The sequence below is a fragment of the Giraffa tippelskirchi genome, chromosome 13 (assembly GCF_054371585.1).
Source record: "Giraffa tippelskirchi isolate mGirTip1 chromosome 13, T2T-mGirTip1v1.2.pri, whole genome shotgun sequence".
In the NCBI taxonomy this organism is placed as follows: Eukaryota; Metazoa; Chordata; class Mammalia; order Artiodactyla; family Giraffidae; genus Giraffa; species Giraffa tippelskirchi.
The window spans coordinates 15,885,024-15,906,003 of NC_137287.1; the positions used below are offsets into that span (position 1 = coordinate 15,885,024).

Sequence of the window (20,980 nt, forward strand, 5' to 3'; positions counted from 1 at the left end):
AAACCCATAACAATTAAGAAAATGGCAATAGGAACATATAATGGATTAAATGTTTCAACCAAAAGACACAGACTGGCTGAATGGATACAAACCAAGATGCATATACATGCTGTCTACAAGAAACCCACTTCAGATCTAAAGACACATATAGACTGAAAGTGAGAGGGTGGAAAAATACATTCCATGCAAATGGAAAGCAAAAGAAAGCTGGAGTAGCAATCCTCATGTCAGACAAAGTAGACCTTAAAATAAAGAATATTATGAGAGATAAGGAAGGACACTACATAATGATCAAGGGATTGACCCAAGAGGAAGATATAACAATTGTAAATATCTATGCACCCAACTCTGTCTATCAGATCTAGTCCCTTAAATCTATTTGTCACTTCCACTGTATAATCATAAGGGATTTGATCTAGGTCATACCTGAATGGTCTAGTGGTTTTCCCTACTTTCTTCAATTTAAGTCTGAATTTAGCAATAAGCAGTTCATGATCTGAGCCACAGTCTGTTCTCGGTCTTGTTTTTGCTGACTGTATAGAGCTTCTCCATCTTTGGCTGCAAAGAATATAATCAATCTGATTTTGGTGTTGACCATCTGGTGATGTCCATGTGTAGTCTTCTCTTGTGTTGTTGGAAGAGGGTGTTTGCTATTACCAGTGCGTTCTCTTGGCAAAACTCTGTTAGACTTTGCCCTGCTTCATTCTGTACTCCAAGGCCAAATTTGCCTGTTACGCCAGGTGTTTCCTGACTTCCTACTTTTGCATTCCAGTCCCCTATAATGAAAAGGACATCTTTTTTGGGTGTTAGTTCTAAAAGGTCTTGTAGGTCTTCATAGAACCGTTCAAGTTCAGCTTCTTCAGCGTTACTGGTCAGGCATAGACTTGGATTACCGTGATATTGAATGGTTTGCCTTGGAAACGAACAGAGATCATTCTATCGTTTTTGAGATTGCATCCAAGTACTGCCTTTCGGACTCTTTTGTTGACCATGATGGCTACTCCATTTCTTCTAAGGGATTCCTGCCCACAGTAGTAGATATAATGGTCATCTGAGTTAAATTCATCCATTCCAGCCCATCTTAGTTCGCGGATTCCTAGAATGTCGACGTTCACTCTTGCCATCTCCTGTTTGACCACTTCCAATTTGCCTTGATTCATGGACCTAACATTCCAGGTTCCTATGCAATACGGCTCTTTACAGCATTGGACTTTGCTTCTATCACCAGTCACATCCACAGCTGGGTATTGTTTTTGCTTTGGCTCCATCCCATCATTCTTTCTGGAGTTATTTCTCCACTGATCTCCAGTAGCATAGTGGGCACCTACCAACCTGGGGAGTTCATCTTTCAGTGTCCTATCTTTTTGCCTTTTCATACTGTTCATGGGATTCTCAAGGCAAGAATACTGAAGTGGTTTGCCATGCCCTTCTCCAGTGGACTACATTCTGTCAGACCTCTCCACCACGACCTATCTATCTTGGGTGGCCCCACACGGCATGGCTTAGTTTCATTGAGATAGACAAGGCTGTGGTCCGTGTGATCAGATTGGCTAGTTTTCTGTGATTATAGTTTCAGTGTGTCTGCCCTCTGATGCCCTCTCGCAACACATACCGTCTTACTTGGGTTTCTCTTACCTTGGACGTGCGGTATCTCTTCACGGCTGCTCCAGCAAAGTGCAGCCGTTGCTCCTTACCTTGGACAAGGTGTATCTACTCACGACGGCCCCTCCTGACCTCTAATGTGGAGTAACTCCTCTCAGCCCTCCTGTGCCCATGCAGCCGCCGCTCCTTGGACCTGGAGTAACTCCTCTCGGCCGCCCCCGGCCTCAGCCATGGGGTAGCTCCTCTCAGCAACGCTTCTGTGCGGTCCATCGCAGCCGCCACAAAAAAGCAAGAGAGTTCCCGAAAAACATCTATTTCTGCTTTATTCACTATGCCAAAACCTTTGACTGTGTGGATCACAATAAACTGTGGAAAATTCTGAAAGAGATGGGGATACCAGACCATCTGACCTGTCTCTTGAGAAACCTGTATGCAGGTCAGGAAGCAACAGTTAGAACTGGACGTGGAACAACAGACTGGTTCCAAATTGGAAAAGGAGTATGTCAAGGCTGAATATTGTCACCCTGCTTATTTAACTTCTATGCAGAGTACATCATGAGAAACACTGGGCTGGAAGAAACACAAGCTGCAATCAAGATTGCCAGGAGAAATATCAATAACCTCAGATATGCAGATGACACCACCCTTCTGGCAGAAAGTGAAGAAGAACTAAAGAGCCTCTTGATGAAAGTGAAAGAGGAGAGTTAAAAAGTTGGCTTAAAGCTCAACGTTCAGAAAACTAAGATCATGGCATCTGGTCCCATCACTTCATGGGAAATAGATGGGGAAACAGTGGAAACAGTGTCAGACTTTACTTTTTTGGGCTCCAAAATCACTGCTGATGGTGATTGCAGCCATGAAATTAAAAGACGCTTACTCCTTGGAAGGAAGGTTGTGACCAACCTAGATAGCATATTTAAAAGCAGAGACATTACTCTGCCAACAAAGGTCCGTCTAGTCAAGGCTATGGTTTTTCCGGTGGTCATGTATGGATGTGAGAGTTGGACGGTGAAGAAAGCTGAGCGCCAAAGAATTGATGCTTTTGAACTGTGGTGTTGGAGAAGACTCTTGAGAGTCCCTTGGACTGCAAGAAGATCCAACCAGTCCATCCTAAAGGAGATCAGTCCTGGGTGTTCATTGGAAGGACTGATGTTGAAGCTGAAACTCCAATACTTTGGCCACCTGATGCGAAGAGTTGACTCATTGGAAAAGATCCTGATGCTGGGAAGGATTGGGGGCAGGAGGAGAAGGGGGCGACAGAGCATGAGATGGTTGGATGGCATCACCGACTTGATGGACATGGGTTTGGATAAACTCCGGGAGTTGGTGATGGACAGGGAGGCCTGCCGTGCTGCGATTCATGGGGTCACAAAGGTTCGGACACGACTGAGTGACTGAACTGAACTGAACTGATGCACCCAACATAGGAGCACCTCAATACATAAGACAAACACTAACAAACATAAAAGGAGAAATTGACAATCTCTTGACTATTAATATATATTGTAGTTATTTTCTCCTACTTCTCACTTGTATTTTTTGTAATCATTTAGAAACTTTTAAAAAGTGCATCAATATTTTCATTTATGGTTTCTATACATATATGTGTCTTTCTTTAGAAAGTATGTCTTATCCCAGGCAGACTTATAAACATATTTTCCTTTTTTCCCCAATATTTTTATCACATGTGTATGTATTACATGTAGCTACTGATATCTGGAGACCATTGGCAAGTTTCCTAACATTGCTAACCTTTTGTTTTCTCATTAAGTAGGGATAATACCAATTTTATTTTGATATTGACATGGTTGAACAAGGGAATATTTAAAGGCCATCAAATGCCTGACCCATTTAGAAGTTATTCAGTAGTGGGTAACTATTGTTATTATGTTATGTGATTATCACAGTATTTAACATCTTATCATAATTTTTTTGTATCTGCCTCTTTCACTAAGGCTTTTCATTGATAGGAAATATGGTTTCCCTCATTGTGGTTTCTACCCAGCGAGTTCCTTGGTGGCCTGGTGGTTAGGATTTGGCATTTTCACTGGGGATGCCCAGGTTGAGGAGACATCCCACATGCCTCAGAGCACAGCCAAAAATATTGCTTCTACCCAAGTGCCTGGCAGTTAGCAATATTCAGGTGTTTGTTGAATAAATGAATTGGTTGATGGAATGGATGAAACCACATCATAAAGTGGGAAAGCAATAATCTTATCAAGCAGTTCTGATACAAAACTAAACACAAAAGTGAGGTTTAACTAGGTATAGAAGGAATGTTATTAAGTACTAATATCTAGGTGCTCTTGTCTAAGGATGAGCTCCAAGAGGGCTGTGGTTCCACTGATTTAAACTGCATGTGGATGTTTAGATGAACGTGCATTTTTCCAAGGAGAGGGTACAGAAGCAGGTTGTCGTTCCAGGAGGCCAGGGATCTTGAATCCTTTGTTCACCATTGCATTCTTAGCTCACAGAATAGAGCCTTCTGCTCATGATATTTATTGAATGAATATCTGGCTGAGTGAATGAAAAGCTTTCATCAAATTTTCAAAAGGATCTTTAGTCTCCTCAAGTTTTAAGACTCAATAATTTGGAAGGAAAAAATAAAACAGCTCTCTGAGAGAGGCTTTATCTGAGTTAGAGCTCTGAGAGGAATTTATCACCGTGGAGTGATTGAAGAATCTCTCTTTAGATTCCTTTCAAGGGACTGGTTGATTCCCTTCTCCATCAGCTTTCTGATCCTCATATGATAGGCTGTAGACAAGCCTGAATCATAAGCCAGCTTCTGTCATCTCCTGTCTGGTGGTCCAGGGGTTAAGACTTCGCACTCTCAGTGCAAGGGGCAGGGGTTCGATCCCTGATCAGGAAACTAAGATTCCACTTGCCATATGATATGGCCAAAAATAAATAAATAAACTAATTAATTAAACATATCTAGGGCCAGGTTTCCACAGTAACATCCTTTGAGGGCATGATGAGTAGATTAAGTCAGAATGTTGATGTAATGCTGGAGCATTACAGTTCACAACTGATTTTGTGTCTTCATTTGCTCCCCTCCAACTTTTAAGACATTTGTTCACATCCATTTACCCTCATTCGCAGACCTCAAGGAATTTTCTTGCTCTAACCAGTTTGCCTCTACTGGTCCATAGGATTTGCTTGGTTTGGCAAGTAAATATCAATTATGGTCATTTACAGAAACTTCTGTCCAAATATGCCTAATTACTCTGAGGCACAAGTATAATGGGGGAAAATTGTTTGTTGACTTTCTATTGTGTCATCTTACCCTACAAATTAGACTTGTCATTAAGTCAAAGCATTAACAAAATTTTTGCTATGTGGATATTAATTTTGAACCTGAACCATAGCAGGCATTAAAAAAAAAAAGATTGTTGACTGAACAAACTTTTTTTTACATTTTAACCTAAACTTCACAAACATTCAAGCCTGGGTAGACATGCTGCTGCTGCTGCTGCTGTTGCTGCTAAGTCGCTTCAGTCGCGTCCGACCCTGTGCGACCCCATAGACGGCAGCCCACCAGGCTCCGCCGTCCCTGGGATTCTCCAGGCAAGAACACTGGAGTGGGTTGCCATTTCCTTCTCCAATGCATGCAAGTGAAAAGTGAAAGTGAAGTCGCTCAGTCGGGTCTGACTCTTCGCGACCCCATGGACTGCAGCCTACCAGGCTCCTCCGTCCATGGGATTTTCCAGGTGAGAGTACTGGAGTGGGGTGCCATCGCCTTCTCCGGGGTAGACATGCTCCCAACCATAAAATGAGACTAAAAATCAGTGAGTTCTTGGGGAAACTGGGCTGTATGGAGCTGTAAATTGGTGTATCGTAAATTCATCAATAAATATTTACTGAGCAAATAATATGTGCTCAAACTATGAAAAGACCTGGGGCTTGTGAGAACATAGTACTCCAGGAGCTGAGGTGCAGGTAGGGAGACTAGATCAGGACTAGGGAAAGTTTACCTAGTTGGCCCACACTGGGCTGGACGTGACTACAAGTGAATGTGCAGAGACCTTTGTAGGTTTTCAGGAGAGGTCTCTTGGCAGGACTGAGAAAGGATTTAGTGGGAAAGGACTGGATTCAGTGTTGGGACATGTCGGCTCTACTTCTGGCTGAGGCTCAACTGGCTGGAAGACTTGGGGCAACTAAGTCCCTTAACTTCTCAGACATCAGTTTTAGCCCCTTTAGAAAATAAAGGAGGGTGGTGGTATTGTTGAACTGTTCAGTCATTAAAGTGTTAGTCGTTCAGTCATGTCCAACTCTTTTGTGACTCTGTGGATGTAGCCTGCCAGGCTTCTCTGTCCATGGAATTTTCCAGGCAGTACTGGAGTGGGTAGCCATTCCTTTCTGCAAGGGATCTTCCTGATCCCGGGATTGAACCCGGGTCTCCCTTATTACATGAAGATTCTTTACCATCTGAGCCACCAGAGAAGCCCATTGTTCAGTTATTACGTGCCTTCCAATTCCTAGAATCTAAAATTCTGACAGCCACACTTATTTTTCCTTTGAGAAGAAAATACTTCCTATACTTGGAATTGCAACAATCAATGGCATTTAGAAAACACCCACTAATACCCTAGAAGACTGGGTCATAAGTCTTCTCCAGGTTTCTTAATTATTACTTTTAATCATGGCAAAATGCACATCGTTTACTATCTTAATCATTTTTAAGTATATATTTCAGTAGTGTTAAGTACATTTACCTTGTTGTGTAACCATCACCACCATCTGTCTCCAGAACACTTTTTATCTTGGAAAACTCAAACTCTGAACCCATTAAACAATAACTCCGCATTCTCCTCACTCCTGCCTCTTTATTTTCTGTCTCTATGAATTTGACTACTTATTGAATATCTTATATGAGAGGAATCATACAATATTTGTCTTTTTGCGACTCACTTACTTCACTTAGCATGATGTCCTCAAAGTTCATCCATGTTGTAGCATGTGTCAGAAGGCTCTTTTTAAAGGCTGAATAATATTCTATTGTATGCATACCATTTGTTTTTTATCCATTCATCTGTCGATGGACACACTGAGTTGCTTCCACCTCTTATCTCTTTGGAGTAATGCTGCTATGAACATGGTACATATATATCTTTTTGAGACTTTACTTTCAGTTTTGGGGGGTATATGCCCAAAAGTGGATTTGCTTGATAATATGGTAATTCTATTTAAAAATTTTGAAGGATACACTGGTCTGTTTTCCATAGTAGCTGTACCATTTACCTCCTCACCCACAATGCATAAGGGTTCCACTTTCTTCAGCCTTGTCAACCTTTGTTTTTTTTTTTTAAGTGGCCATTCTGATAGCTATGAAGTGGTATCTAATTGTGATTTTGATTTGCATTTCCCTAGTGCTTAGTGATATGAAGCATCTTCTCATGTGTTGTCATTTACATATCTTCTTTGGAGAAATACCTATTTAAGTCACTTTTTAAATCAAGTTGGTTTTGCTATTGTTGAGTTGTAGGAGTTCTTTATATACTCTAGATATTAACTCCTTGGCAGATTCATGATTTGCAAATATTTCCTCCCATTCCATGGATTGCCTTTTCACTCTGTTGATTGTGCCTTTTGATGCACAGAAGTTTTAAACTTTGATGTAGTCTAATTTACCTGTTCTTTTCTTTTGTTGTCTGTGCTTTTGGTGTCATATTGAAGAAATCATCAAGTTTTCCCCTTATGTTTTCTTCAACATTTGTATAGTTTCATCTTTTACATTTAGTTCTTTCATGCATTTTGAATTAACTTTTGCATAGGGTGTGAAGTATAAGTTTAATTTCCTTCTTTTGCATGTGGATATCCAGTTTTCTTATAACCATTTGTCGGAAAGACAGGCTTTTCTCCACTGAATGGTCTTGGCACCTTGTTGAATATCACTTGACTATATATGAGGGGCTTCCCTGGTGGCTCAGTGTAAAGAATCCACCTGCCAATGCAGGAGATAAGGGTTGGATCCCTGAGTAAGGGGAGGGTGATCCCGTGGAGAAGGAACCACTCCACTTCCGGTTGCCTGGGAAATCCCATGGACAAAAAGAACCCAGCAGGCTACAGTCCATGGGGTTGCAAAAGAGTTGGACATGACTTAAGGACTAAACAACATATACGAGAGGATTTTGAGCTATTTAACTTTTGGGGGTGGTGGTACAGAAAGGACATGGTCTCTCCTTTAAGGAAGCCTCATCAGAGTTGAATAATCAGATTCTGTTTCATACAGCATTTGTCCAGTGCTGGTGGTGTGCTCAGTGGGTTCACGTTTTCCCACAGTTTCTTTCTTAATCTTCCCATTCAAACAGTGAGACAGATAAGATGATCCCCTTTAACAGAGAAGTAAACTCAGTCCCCAGAAGAGCACGGTTATGTTGTATGTAAGGGCAGGGACAGAGTCAGGATTTGAACCTAAAGTTCTTGGCTCCATGTGTCCTGTCGGGTTAAGATGGACCTCCTGTTCTCATCTCTAAAATGCAAGCAGAAGTGAAATCAGATGGTCTCTATTGAGCAGCCTTGCAGCTGTAGGATCCGATGCATCAAGGGGTCACTAAAAGCCATGGACCAAGCGTGGGGTAGACGTTAGACACTATTAAATTGCAGAGAAAAGTCTAAGCTCCAACGCCGGAAGACCAGAGTTCTGGGACCGGAGCCCCGCCCCCGGGCGGACCCCAAGTCTTTACCCGGAACTAGGGCGCGGCTGGGCTGTGCTATTGGCACCGGTGGGAGACGAGCAAAAGAAAATTACCTGCGACGAAATTCTCGTTGAAATGCCCCCATGATCCCTCCGGATGGAGAGATTACCATTTCAAAATGCCTCCAGAATTACCTCCGATGCCTCTCTCCCTTTTACTCACCTCCCGTGGCGTTATTTCTTTCTCTTTGCCCCTGCATTGGATTTCCTTTTGGTACGCCCCCACCCCGACCAGGAGGGGCAAGGCGCCCTCGCAGGGGCACTGCGCATGCGAATCCCGGCGAGGCCGGGTGGGGCGGCTGGGTGGGAGCACGGACCCCGCCCCTTCGCGGCTCCACGCGTGACGTCGCGGGGGGCGCCGGCCTCCGCCCGGCTCCGAGCGGTGAGAGCGAGCGGCGGGCAAACCCGACGCAGCTAGAGCGGGAAGGGATGCGGGTGTTGAGTTTCTGCAGGAGGGGCTTGGCGGGGGAGGGGAGGCCTAGGGACACCACCAGCCGCCGACCTTCTGGCTCTGCCCTCCCCTTCCTGCGTTTTCCGTCCTTCCAGGTGTGCCAGGACGGAAAACAGGGCCAGGGCTGAGCCTTGGTGACACCTGAATTTCCCTGGAGCTCTCCTTCTCCCCCAGCCCATCTGTTTATCTCACCTTCCAGATGTTCCTTTTCATCAGGCTGTCGCTTCTCGCCAGGGAAAGAGCACTCCACTTGGAAGAGGAGCCGGGTTTCAGACTTTGGCCCTTCACTCCTTTGTTAAAGTGCCCGAACCTCAATTTTCCCCGTAGTTATTTTTGCCTTGTCCCACCTGGTTTTGAAGATCCGTATGACCCAGAGAAATAGAAAGGAAATGAACATTTGTTCAGTTCTTGCAAGGCCAGGTACTAGGCCAACTTTTATCTGCCCCATTTAGTCCTTACTACTTGATGTTCCTAGAACTTCCATTTCACAGATTTCTTAAACTCACACAGGTTCGCTGATTTGTCTCCTTGAGCCAGTGAGTGGCAGAGGAGGATTTCAGTTGAGTTTAGCTCCAAAGTGGAGTTTTTTTCGTCCGACGCTAACTTGTCTGGACTCGCAGCTGAAACCCTGGCCAAACCTAGCCCCGGAACAGCTGCTTCCTGAATTTCTCCCCTGGAGAATTCTCCTTTTTGAGTTCCTTTTTCCAGCACAGCGTACTCTGCTCTGCTTCCGCCTTGATTACTTCAGAAATAAAATTCAGCAAACATTTATTGAGTGGTGCATGGAGATGAACACTCGGAGTCAAGAGCCTCGGATTCCTGTCCTGGCTCTGCCACTGACTAGCTGTGTGGCCTTGGACAAGTCCCTTGTCTTCCCGATGCTTTAACTTCCCTTTGAATGAAATGGGTAAGTGCCTTCTTACTGGCAGGCTCTTGTCCAGGTCTCCCTTCCTGTCCTCCAGCAGGCTCTTCCCGGAGGCTCAGACCCCTCTGCTCCCCATGGGCAGCTGCCAGGCAGGGCACTACCTGCATCTCTGCCTGGCCCACCACCCACCTCTGGTCTGTGCCACTTTGATCCTGCTGCTTCTTGGCCTTTCTGGCCTGGGTCTTGGTGGCTTCCTTCTCACCCACAGAACTGACCTGCGCAGCCCTGACATCCCCCAGGTGAGTACTCACCCTCCTGCTCATCCATGCCCTGCAGGCCACTTCTTGCTGCTAATCTCCTCTCACCTCTCCTCACCTTTTTGCACACAGGACTGGGTCTCCTTCTTGAGATCTTTTGGCCAGCTGACCCTGTGCCCCGTGAATGGGACAGTCACAGGGAAGGGGCGTGGGTCTCATGTCGTGGGCTTACTGACCACCTTGAACTTCGGAGATGGTCCAGACAGGAACAAGACCCAGACATTCCAAGCCCAGGTCCAGGGTAGTCGGATGGGATTGAAAGGTGAGACCAAGGAGGAATTGTGGGGTTGGATATCAGAACACTTGGGGGTGGGGCCCTGCCTCTGACCTCACCATGCTGGTGACCTTGGCCACATCTCTGAGCCTCAATCACTAGGACTAGATATTTTCAGTGAACAAAATGCCCACTGTGTAGAGTCTCGATAAATGTTTTCTCTCTCCCCTTCCAGCTTTGAGGTTGTTTGATTCTGTCCTTGGAGATGTGGTGAGATGGGCAAGATTTGACCTGAAGTTCTTTCTCAGTCCTCTTCACCCCTGGGGGCTTTTGTTACAGGCACCTTCTTTTTTTCCTCAGGGATATCACTGAAGCACGTTCTATTTATTTAACCTAGTGTCTTTAGTGCCTGATACGTGCTTGACACAGTGCCTGGTACAGCTCTGTGTGCTATGAAGTATACAGAAAAGTTAGACATCTTCCATTTCCAAATTGCTTAAGTCTTGTGGGAAAATGACGAGTGAGAGTGAGTTGGGGGTGCCATTAATTCCTGGGTGAGAGTTGGCCTCAAGTTCCTTATCTAAAGACTGTTGAATTGAAGGAGGAGGAGGGAAAGGTGGAATTCTTAGACTTCTGTGGTCCTTTCCAACACTATCGTTCTAAGATTCTCCATGAAATCAATATGTATATGTGTGGGGAGGCACACATATACATATATTGCCAGGTGAGAGTAGGTCTTTATATTGTCAGGTGTACATGTATGTGATCAGAGAGCAAGAGTAAAGGAATGTGTCTGATATATACAGACTTGGAACATTTTTTCCTGTTGTTTTTATGTAAAATATATATATATATAAATATAAATGATTCACATACTATAAAATACACGTATTTAAAATGTACAAGTAAATGGCTTTTTTATATTAAAAAAAATGTGCAACTGTCACCACTGTCCATTCTAGAACATTTTCATTATGTGACGAAGAAATCCTGTCCCCATTAGCATGCACTTCCCTTTTTCTCCTAATCGCCCAGCCCTAGGCAACCAGTAATACTTTCTATCTCTGCAGATTTGCCTTTTCTGGACATTTTATATAATATGTTGTCTTTTGTGATTGGCGTCTTTTACTTAGCATGTTTTCAAGGTTCATCCATATTGTATGATATGTTAGTACTTAATTTCTTTTTATTGCTGAAAGGCATTCAGTATATGCATATTCCACATTTGATGTATCCATTCATCAGTTGATTGACATTTGAATTGTTTCCATTTCTTATCTGTTACGAATGATGCTGCTGTGAACACTAATGTACAAGTTATTACATTATTCTGTGTTTTCATTTTTTTTGAGTATATACCTAGAAGTGGGGTTTCTGGGTCAAATAGTAACTCTATGTTTAAGGAACTGCCAGACTGTTTTCCAAAATGACTGTCCCATTTTATATTCCTTCCAGCAGCGTATAAGAGTTCTAATTTCTTTACATCCTCACCAACACTGGTTATTGCCTGTTTTTTGACTATAGCCATCCTAGTCAGTGTGAAGTGATATCTAATTATGGTTCTGATTTGTGTTTTCTTTTTTAATTGAAGTACAGTTGATTTACAGTGTTGTGTTAATTTCTGCTGTACATCAAAGTGATTCAGTTGTACATATATGTATTCTTTTTCATGTTCTTTTCCATTATGTTTTATCACAGAATATTGGATATAGTGTCCTGTGGTATACGGTAGAACCTTGTTGTTTATACATCCTATATATAATAGTTTGCATTGGCTAACCCCAGACTCTCAACCCTTCCCTCCCCTGCCCCCCTTTTCCCTTGGCAAACACAAGTCTGTTCTCTATGTCTGTAAATCTGTTTCTGTTTCGTAGATACGTTCATTTGTGTTGTATTTTAGATTCTTCATATACATGATATCATATGGAATTTGTCTTTCTCTTTCTGACTTAACTTCACTTGGTGTGATAATCTCTAGGTCCATTCATGTTGCTGCAAATGGCATTATTTCATTCTTTTTTATGGCTGAAGAAGGCAATGGCGCCCCACTCCAGTGCTCTTGCCTGGAAAATCCCATGGACGGAGGAGCCTGGTGGGCTGCAGTCCATGGGGTCGCGAAGAGTCAGACAAGACTGAGCAACTTCACTTTCACTTTTCACTTGCATGCACTGGAGAAGGAAATGGCAACCCACTCCAGTGTTCTTGCCTGGAGAATCCCAGGGACGGGGGAGCCTGGTGGGCTGCCATCTATGGGGTCGCACAGAGTCGGACACGACTGAAGCGACTTAGCAGCAGCAGCAGCAGTAAGTATTTAGGTTGTTTCTAGGTCTTGGCTGTTGGGGGGTGCATGTGTCTTCTTGAATTACAGTTTTGTCTGGATATATGCCCATGAGTGGGATTGCTGGATCATATGGCACCTCTATTTTTAATTTTTTTAAGGACCTTTCATTCTGTTTTCTGTAGTGGCTGCACCAGTTTACATTCCTACCAACAGCGTAGGAGGGTCCCCTTTTCTCCGCACCTCTGCCAGGATTTGTTATTTTTAGACTTTTTGATGATGGTCATTCTGACCAGTGTGAACTGGTACCTCATTGTAGTTTTGATTTGCATTTTTCTAATAATTAGCGATGATGAGCCTCTTTTCGTGTGCCTATTGGCCATATCTATGTCTTCATTGGAGAAATGGCTGTTTAATTCTTCTGCCCATTTTTTGATTGTGTTGGGTTTTTTTGTTTGTTTGAGTTGTATGAGCTGTTTGTATGTTTTGGAAATTAAGCCCTTATCAGTTGCATCATTTGATTTGCATTTTCTTGATGACTGATGATATTGAATATTTTTTTCATATGCTTATTGGCCATTTGTGTATCTTCTTCAGAGAAATGTATATTCAGAGTCTTTGCTCATTTTAAAAATTGGAAAACTTTTCTTTTAATTATTGAGTTGTAGGAGTCTCTTGTTTTCTAGATACAGGTTTCTTATCTGATGTATGATTTGCAAATTTTCTCTCCCATCTCTGGGTGTCTTTTCACCTTGTTAATGGTGTGCTTGGAAGCACAAAAGTTTTCATTTAGATGAGGTCCAGTTTCTACTTTTGTTGTTGTTACTGCTTGTGATTTTAGCATTATATCTAACAAGACTTTGCCTAACCCATGGTCACTAAATATAGGTTACTACTATTATTTTCTTGTAAGAATTTTGTATTTTTAGCTCTTACATTTAGATCTGTGATCAATTTTGAGCTAATTTTTTTGTGTATGGTGTGAGGATAGGGTCCAACTTTATTCATTTGCAGGTACTATTCAGTTGACCTGACACATTTTGTTAAGAAGACTATTCTTTCCTCATTGAATAACCTTGGCACTCTTACTGAAAGCAATTGACCATAGACATATGGATTTATTTCTGGATTCGCAGTTCTATTCCATTGATCTATGTCTCTACTTATGCTAGTACCACACTGTTTTGATCACTGTAGCTTTGTAGTAAGTTCTGAAATCAGAAAATGTGAATTCTCATCTACGGCTGTACCACCCTGACTCAGAAGCTAAACAGGGTCGAGCCTGGTTAGTACTTAGATGGGAGAAAATGCAAACTCTCCAGCTTTGTTCTTTTTTTTTTTTTTTTTTTAAGATTGTTTTAGCTATTCCAGATCCCTTGAATTTTCATATTATTTTTAGGATCAGCTTGTCAGTTTCTGCTTCTGTATGGTTAGAAACAAAGTTGTTACATTAAAGATTGTTTTGGACCAAGTAAAAAGTAATCACATATGATTGCATCATCTAAGCAGTAATTACTGAACATCTACTATGTACCAAGCATGGGAAATAGAGCAGTCTGTAAGATATGGAGCCTCACCTCAAATCACTCACAATCTAGCAAGGATACAGATGTGAACAGAAGTAAAATACCTTTCAGCATGTGCAGTAGAACACAGGGTACCGCGAGAGTACTCATAAGTCTGTCAAACAGGGATGGTGACGACAGGCCTTTCCAAGGATATAGATAGGGATTAAACTGAAGCTTGCGAGAGGCTTAAGAATGTGCTCTTTTGGCCAGTGCGTGCACGTGGGCACGGTTGCTGCTGTGTCCTATTCTTTGTGACACTGTAGACTGTAGTCCACCAGGCTCCTCTGTCCATGGGATTCTCCAGGCAAGAATAATGAAGTGGCTTGCCATTTCCTCCTCCAGGGGATCTTCCCGACTTAGGGATAGAACCCGTGTCTCTTGCATCTTCTGCATTGGCAGGCAGATTCTTTACTGCTGAGCCACCTGGGAAGCCCTATTCCAGCCAGAGGGAAGAGCATATGCAAAAGCAGGCAGACGGGGATTACGATGGCACACTTAGGGACTTCCGGAGGTTCAGTTTGTTGCAGGAAAAGGAGTATTGATGAGTGGCAGGAGATGGATCTGAAGCAGCAGGCAGAATTCCATGAAGAGTCCCTTGTGCCAAGCCAAGGTAGTTGGGCTTTTAACTAGTATATTTGGCTTACTCAATGAGTTTAATCAGAAAGATAGTAGAATTTTGTTCTTTTCTTCTTTTTAAAAGATTGTACTCTGTTGGCTGACTGCCTGGAAGGAATGGGTCAAGGTACACGAAGACCAGTTAGGAGGTGATTGTGGTAAAAAGATGATAAGGACTTCCCTGGTGAACCAGTGGTTAAGACTGTGCATTTCTAATCCAGGGGCACAGGTTCCTTCCCTGGTCAGGGAACTAAGATCCCACTTGCAGCGTAGTGCAGCCTCCCCAAAAAAGATGATAAGAAAAATTGAGCTAAGACGGTGGTGTGAAAGAGGGGGACTGATTTGAGAAAGTTGATAGAAGTGTGAGATTGATAGGATTTAGTGAGAGATTTGATTAAGGGAACGTAGAAGCAAGGGGAATTCTCTTACAGAATTTCACAAATATGTTTCTCAGTTGCAATTACGATGTATATACTGGTTTGTATTTTTTTTTCACTTTATGACATCATGTTTTCTCTATTACTGAATGGCCAGAACATTATTATTTTAATGGATATAAATTGATCTGTTAATTGGTTAGGCCAACTTTTGTTAATGCTTTCTCTATTGATAGACATTTTTGTTTTCTATTTTTTGGTATTTTTCATGAAATTACAACAAACACTTGGTATACTTTGCATTTTTCTTTTAAATCCTTAGGAATAATTTCTACAAGTGGTATTACTGAGTCAAAGTATGGACATTTTTTTAAATACACAAATTCATTTTGTTTTGGAATCAGATTGCATAGAAATGTACAGAGCAAATGTAAAAGTCTTCCTTCCACAGTTTGCTGGGCATCCTCTCAGTCCTTCTCTGTCTCCATTTAAAATTGCAACAGAAACAACCAAATTGTCCTGTAAAAGTGTCACCAGTGAAGAGTGCCCATTTCTTCACATTTCAACAACTATTGTTATTATCACTCCTTTTAATTTTTATCAATTTAATGGTCCAAAGAATTACCTGATTCTTATTTTATTTTTTTAGTGAAACAAGTGAAGTGTTTATTGGAAAAAAGAGTACAGTATGTGTGGATAGACACATGGGCAAACTCAGAGAGAGAGTCATATCCTTGTGGTAGTTTAAATTGCTTGTGTGGGGCATTTCTTCTGAGTTTCCTCTGCCAGTCTTTTTTTTCCTGGGTTGGCAGTTTATTTTTTAAAAAACTAAAAACCCAGTTGTCTTATTTTCTTCCTTGTCCATCATTTTTCTTAACAGAACAAGTTACAAAAAACTGGGGAGGGGGGTTATATTATCTTTGCAGGTTGACATATTTGCGGAGGACCCGTGAATAACAATGATTCAGAAGCTCCTAGGTTTACTCCTGAATCAGGCAAAGAGCAAAGGACAACACCAGAAGGAATTTCGTTCACAACAATGTCGTAATACGACATTGATTATGACAGTAAAGTGGTTACGATTATGTTCATGATTCCTTGCCCAAACACCAGACAGGCTAAAATCACCCAGCTGCTTACAAACTGGAGGAAGCAGTGCAAGCAGTCATCTGAAGAGTGGGAACCCGAATGGGTAAGGCTTCTCTTTTGGTGAGACTCTGACACCAACGGCTCCTCGCCCAGGCCACCCTCCCTCACTTGAGTCCTGGTCTTTTGTTTCATCTAAGAACGCGGAGTGGATATCCAGCTTTTTCAGTTCTTCTATTAGGTCCCTGTTCTGGTGCATCTGCAGGAGAATGTCACAGCCCCCCACGAACTCACTGTTGAGGTACACTTGCGGGATGGTGGAGTAGTCTTTAATGCCTTGCCGGAGCTGGCGGTCGTCCAGCATGTTGTAGGCCAGGTAGTCATGGACGCCGTGGAGCTGCAAGATCTGCACCGTGGCGTTGCTGAAGCTGCACTGGGATGCTCCGGTGTCCCCTTGAGGAAGACCACCACCTTGTCCTTCTTCACCAGTGCATCCAGATGTTCCCAAGAGCTGCTGCCGCCCAAGCGTTCTGCCCCGCATGCCCAGGACCCACAGGCTGTTGCCTGCACCGTGCTCACAGTGGAGCAGAGCCGCTATGCTCGGCCCAGGGACCTGCTCATCCCCGCATGCTGGCCGGAGCCCTTGGCCAGCGGCGACCTGGGCTAGCCACTGGCCAGTCATTTTGATATGCCTGAGTCCGTATTTGGTATATCACAGGATCCTCCCATGTATGCTCACGCATCTCTAAGCCAAGGTGGACTCCAGCGAAAAGGCCTGTGGGTAGTTTAGCATCACTCTCTTTTTGACCTCCAAGGAGTTTTCTAGACAGGAAGGTCTCCTTGACTTAAAGAATGAGGAATATGTGATTTCTTATCTGGATAGGGCCTACCCTCTCTTGATTGTTCTGCTATTAATATTTTGGAGTTTCTGAGCACAGGGAATGAACTCCCAATTGTTCACCCGATGGGGATGGGCACATCTACCTCCTGCCTCAATCTGACATTGGAAACAGCCCCCAGGTTGAAATTTTTTTACCCTGAACCCCACCAGTCCCATTGCCTGCTAAAACAAAAATAGCAACATTCTCCATAGAATTTAAACAAGATTATGTTCAGAATCTTGTAAAATAATTCTTAAAATGTCACGATACAACCGAAATTATTCAGCATATAAGGACCACAAAAATTTCAACTTGCACAGGAAAAAATGATCAATAGATGTCAGAATACACATGACAGAATTATCCGACAAAGATTTTAAGTCAGCCATTATAAAAATGCTCAATCAAGAACACTCTTAAATGCTAAAAATAGTTTGTAAAGAAATAGAGAACATAAAGATGTAAATGCAAATTTTAGAATTGAAAATCACAACAACCAAAATTAGAAACTCACTGGCTGGACTCAGTAGCAGACAGAGGAAAGAGTCTGAACTTTGACTTTTGTTGTTGTTTAGTTACTAAGTTGTGTCCAGCTCTTGTTTTTGTGACCCCATGGACTGTAGCCCACCAGGGTCCTCTGTCCGTGGAATTTTCCAGGCAAGAATACTGAAGTGGGTTGCCATTTTCTTCTACATGGTTTTTTTAATTAATTTATTTTTTATCGAAGAATAATTGCTTACAGAATTTTACTGTTTTCTGTTAAACCTCAACATGAATCAGCCATAAGTATACATATATCCCCTCCCTTTGAAGCTCCCTCCCACTCCTACCTGATTTTTAAAAACTAATTTCTTTGGCCACCTTTGGTCTTAGTTTCAGCAGGAGGACTCTAATAGTGGTGTGAGGGCTTAGTTGCTCTGCAGCATATGGGATCTTAATTCCCTGGCTGGGGATTGAACCCGCATCCCTTGCGTTGGAAAGGCAGATTCTTAACCACTGAACCACCAGGGAAATTCCAGGAATTACCTGATTGTTTTAATTTGCTTTCTCCTGATTGCTAGTGAAGTTGAGCAATTTTCGTACAGGTTTATTGGCCATTTTCATGTATTCTCTTGAATTTCCTATTCATATCCTTTAGTTATTTTTCTTTCAAGATATTTATCTTATGATTTTTTTAAGATATTTATACATTCTGGATAGCAAACACTTTTGCCAATTAAATACGCCATAGGTATTTTCAATCATTCTGTTACTTTCTTCTTTTTTTAAACTTAACCTTTCATTGTATGGAAGCCTTTAATTCTTATGAAGTTGATTGTTCTTGTCCTCTACTTGGGCTTTTAAGTTTTTGTCTTTTTTTGAAAGGCCTGTGTTTCCCACTTTAAAATGAGAAAATATTCTTCTCTGTTCTCTTTTAATACTTATTTAGGTTTTTGTTTTGTTTTAGTTTATTTACAAAAGCTCTTTAATACATCTGGATTTTATAGTGTCAGGTAACAGTCTAACTTTTTTTCCAAATGGAAATTGTCCCAGGGCCATTGACTGAGTAGGCCGTTCTTTTTCCACTAATTTGAAATGAGATGTGAACTTTTTAATGGATTTGGGTACCTAGTAGAAAACTTTTCTTCAGAAGAACGAACTAGTTTATACAAATTGATAGCAGCAGTGTGTATCTATCTCAGTTTTACTTCAGCCTTCTGAGAACTGGTATGACCGTTTTATTGATTGTATGCTAACTTAAATTTTGTTTATATTGGTATGCAGTTATTTTCATTTCTCAGTGACATAAATGATGATATTAAAGGACTTTCTTGAGAACAATCAATACCAAAATACCTGGTACTGTAGGAAGCCTTCAGAAATGAATAGATGTCTAAAGATGGACACCTCTCAGAATTTTCTTAACATCTCCTCCCCTTTGCCTCTCATAGGATCTTTTGCGGAAGAGCGGGTCCTCATTACGGCCAGAGTGACCACAGAAAGGACCCCAGGAACCTGCCTGTATTTTAGTGCTGCTCCAGAAATCCTGCCCTCCAGCCAGCCACCGATACCCTGCTCAGAGGAGGGAGCAGGAAATGCCACCCTGAGCCCTAGAATGGCTGAGGAGTGTGTCAGTGTCTGGAGCCACGAAGGTCTTGTGCTCACCAAGTTGCTCACCTCGGTAAGAGCCTCAGTTTGTTGGGCTTTCATAAACTGCCATGCTGACTGCTGTGTCATGAAGGCCCCTGGAGGTAGCTTTACCAAGGGGGGAAAGCACAGGCTTTATAATCTTGCCGCAGAGGCTGTGTGACCTTGAGCAAGCATGTGGGCCTTTCAGAACCTCAGCTTCCTCATCTGTAAAATGGAAAACATGATACTATCTCCTGCTGCTGCTGCTGCTGCTAAGTCGCTTTAGTCATGTCTGACTCTGTGCGACTCCATAGATGACAGCCCACCAGTCTCCCCATCCTTGGGATTCTCCAGGCAAGAACACTGGAGTGGGTTGCCATTTCCTTCTCCAGTGCATGAAAGTGAAAACTGAAAGGGAAGTCGCTCAGTCGTGTCCGACTCCTAGCGACCCCATGGACTGCAGCCTACCAGGCTCCTCCATCCTTGGGATTTTCCAGGCAAGAGTACTGGAGTGGGTTGCCATTGCCTTCTCTGGATACTGTCTCCTAGTACTAACAAATAAGGATAAATGAGAAGGAATGTAAAGTGCCTAGTACAATGCCTGGTACATAATAGATTGGATAAATGTTAGCTATTACTATTAACAATTGTCTTTAGATATAATAAAACATGATCTTCACCTCAAAGGAGTTCAGAAGCTATAATAAAAAGCAGAATGGGCTAATTGCTATTGGAGAGAGGTGAGCAAAGTGTTATTCAAACAGAGTGAGGACCAATTAACTCTTAACTTGCACATTTATGGGGAGTGCTTCACCAAGAAGGTGGCATTTAAAAAAGGGAATTGTTTACAGTAGTTTATAATGTACAAAGTGCTTTCAGGTTCATTATCTTATTTGATCTTAAAATAGCCTTTTGAGGTAGCTGTTATTATCCCATTTTACAGATGAGGAAACAGGGAGTGAATTGCCCCAGGCCACACAACTGGTTAAGTTGGCAGAGCCAGGATTGCAACCTGCAGTGTCTGACTTCCAAGTCTGAGGCTCATTCTGCCCTGTCAGGGTAATCCTTGGAGAATGAAGAAGACTTGGGCCAGGAATGCCGTAGAGGGGGTTCAGGAGAAGGGAGACACATTCCAGGCAAAGGGATTAGCATGAGCACAGGCCTAGGGATTGAAAAGTGTTCAGTGTTCGGGGGCACTCCGCAATGAGGGCTTAGGAATGACTTAGGGGAAGAGGCAAAGAGATGCAGGGGCCAGGTCATGAGGCACCATGATGCCTGGCTAAGATGCTATGACTTGACAACCACAAGTCATAGGATTCCCTGGTGCTGGGTGGACAAGACTGACTAAGTGGAGGAGAGAAACAGGAGGCTGCTGCATACACTTCCCTCAGATTTGTGAAGACCCTGTTGAGGAACATGACCTGGGAGCTTGGAATCCAAAGATCTTGGTTTCCAGACCTGACCCTGCTTGCACATTTCAAAACATAGACAGTAGTGAACTTTCCTGTCTCTTGGCATCATTACAGGGTTCAATTTAATGTTTGAGCAAGAAAGTAGACAAGTGTTAGATTGTATAAAAATAGAGGGCTTTCCTGGTGGCTCAGTGGTAAAGAATCCACCTGCCAATGCAGGAGACACGGGTTTGATCCCTGGTCTGGGAGGATCACACATGCCATGGAGCAGCTCAGCCCATGTGCCGCAACTACTTAGCCCATGTGCTGCAACTGTTGAAGCCCTCATGCCCAAGAGCCCGTGCTCTACAGCAGAAGCCACCTCAATGAAAAGCCCTCACGCCCCAACTAGAGTAGCCCCCACTCTCCACAACTAGAGAAAAGCCCACGCAGCCACAAAGACCTAGCACAGCCAAAAATAAATAAAAAGAACATTTTCCCTATAGTTGTGCCCTGGATATGGAGAACC

At 42.7% G+C, this 20,980-nt stretch overlaps 1 protein-coding gene and 1 pseudogene across 21 annotated transcripts in view; one reads left to right on the forward strand and one right to left on the reverse strand.

Annotated features, from left to right (window-relative positions):
* The window catches only part of TMEM219 (transmembrane protein 219), a 49,433-nt gene that overhangs the window by 27,045 nt on the left and 1,408 nt on the right, over positions 1–20,980 (forward strand). For 5 of the 20 annotated variants that reach the window (XM_081553164.1, XM_081553163.1, XM_081553165.1 and 2 more), the window contains 3 exons: positions 9,716–9,914; positions 10,005–10,194; positions 18,883–19,112. In XM_081553164.1, coding sequence (XP_081409290.1) covers positions 9,716–9,914; positions 10,005–10,194; positions 18,883–19,112 — 619 coding nt within the window. Of the gene's footprint in view, positions 1–5,048; positions 5,313–8,581; positions 9,171–9,476; positions 9,915–10,004; positions 10,195–18,882; positions 19,113–20,980 lie in introns of those variants that run through there. The other 15 variants (XM_081553156.1, XM_081553155.1, XM_081553157.1 and 12 more) reach the window with 8 other exon arrangements.
* On the reverse strand, positions 12,621–16,813 carry LOC145532159 (glutaredoxin-related protein 5, mitochondrial pseudogene; annotated as a pseudogene). Its single transcript, XR_014073047.1, has 2 exons — positions 16,810–16,813; positions 12,621–16,600 (listed from the first exon to the last, which is right to left on the reverse strand). The product of XR_014073047.1 is annotated as a glutaredoxin-related protein 5, mitochondrial pseudogene (transcript).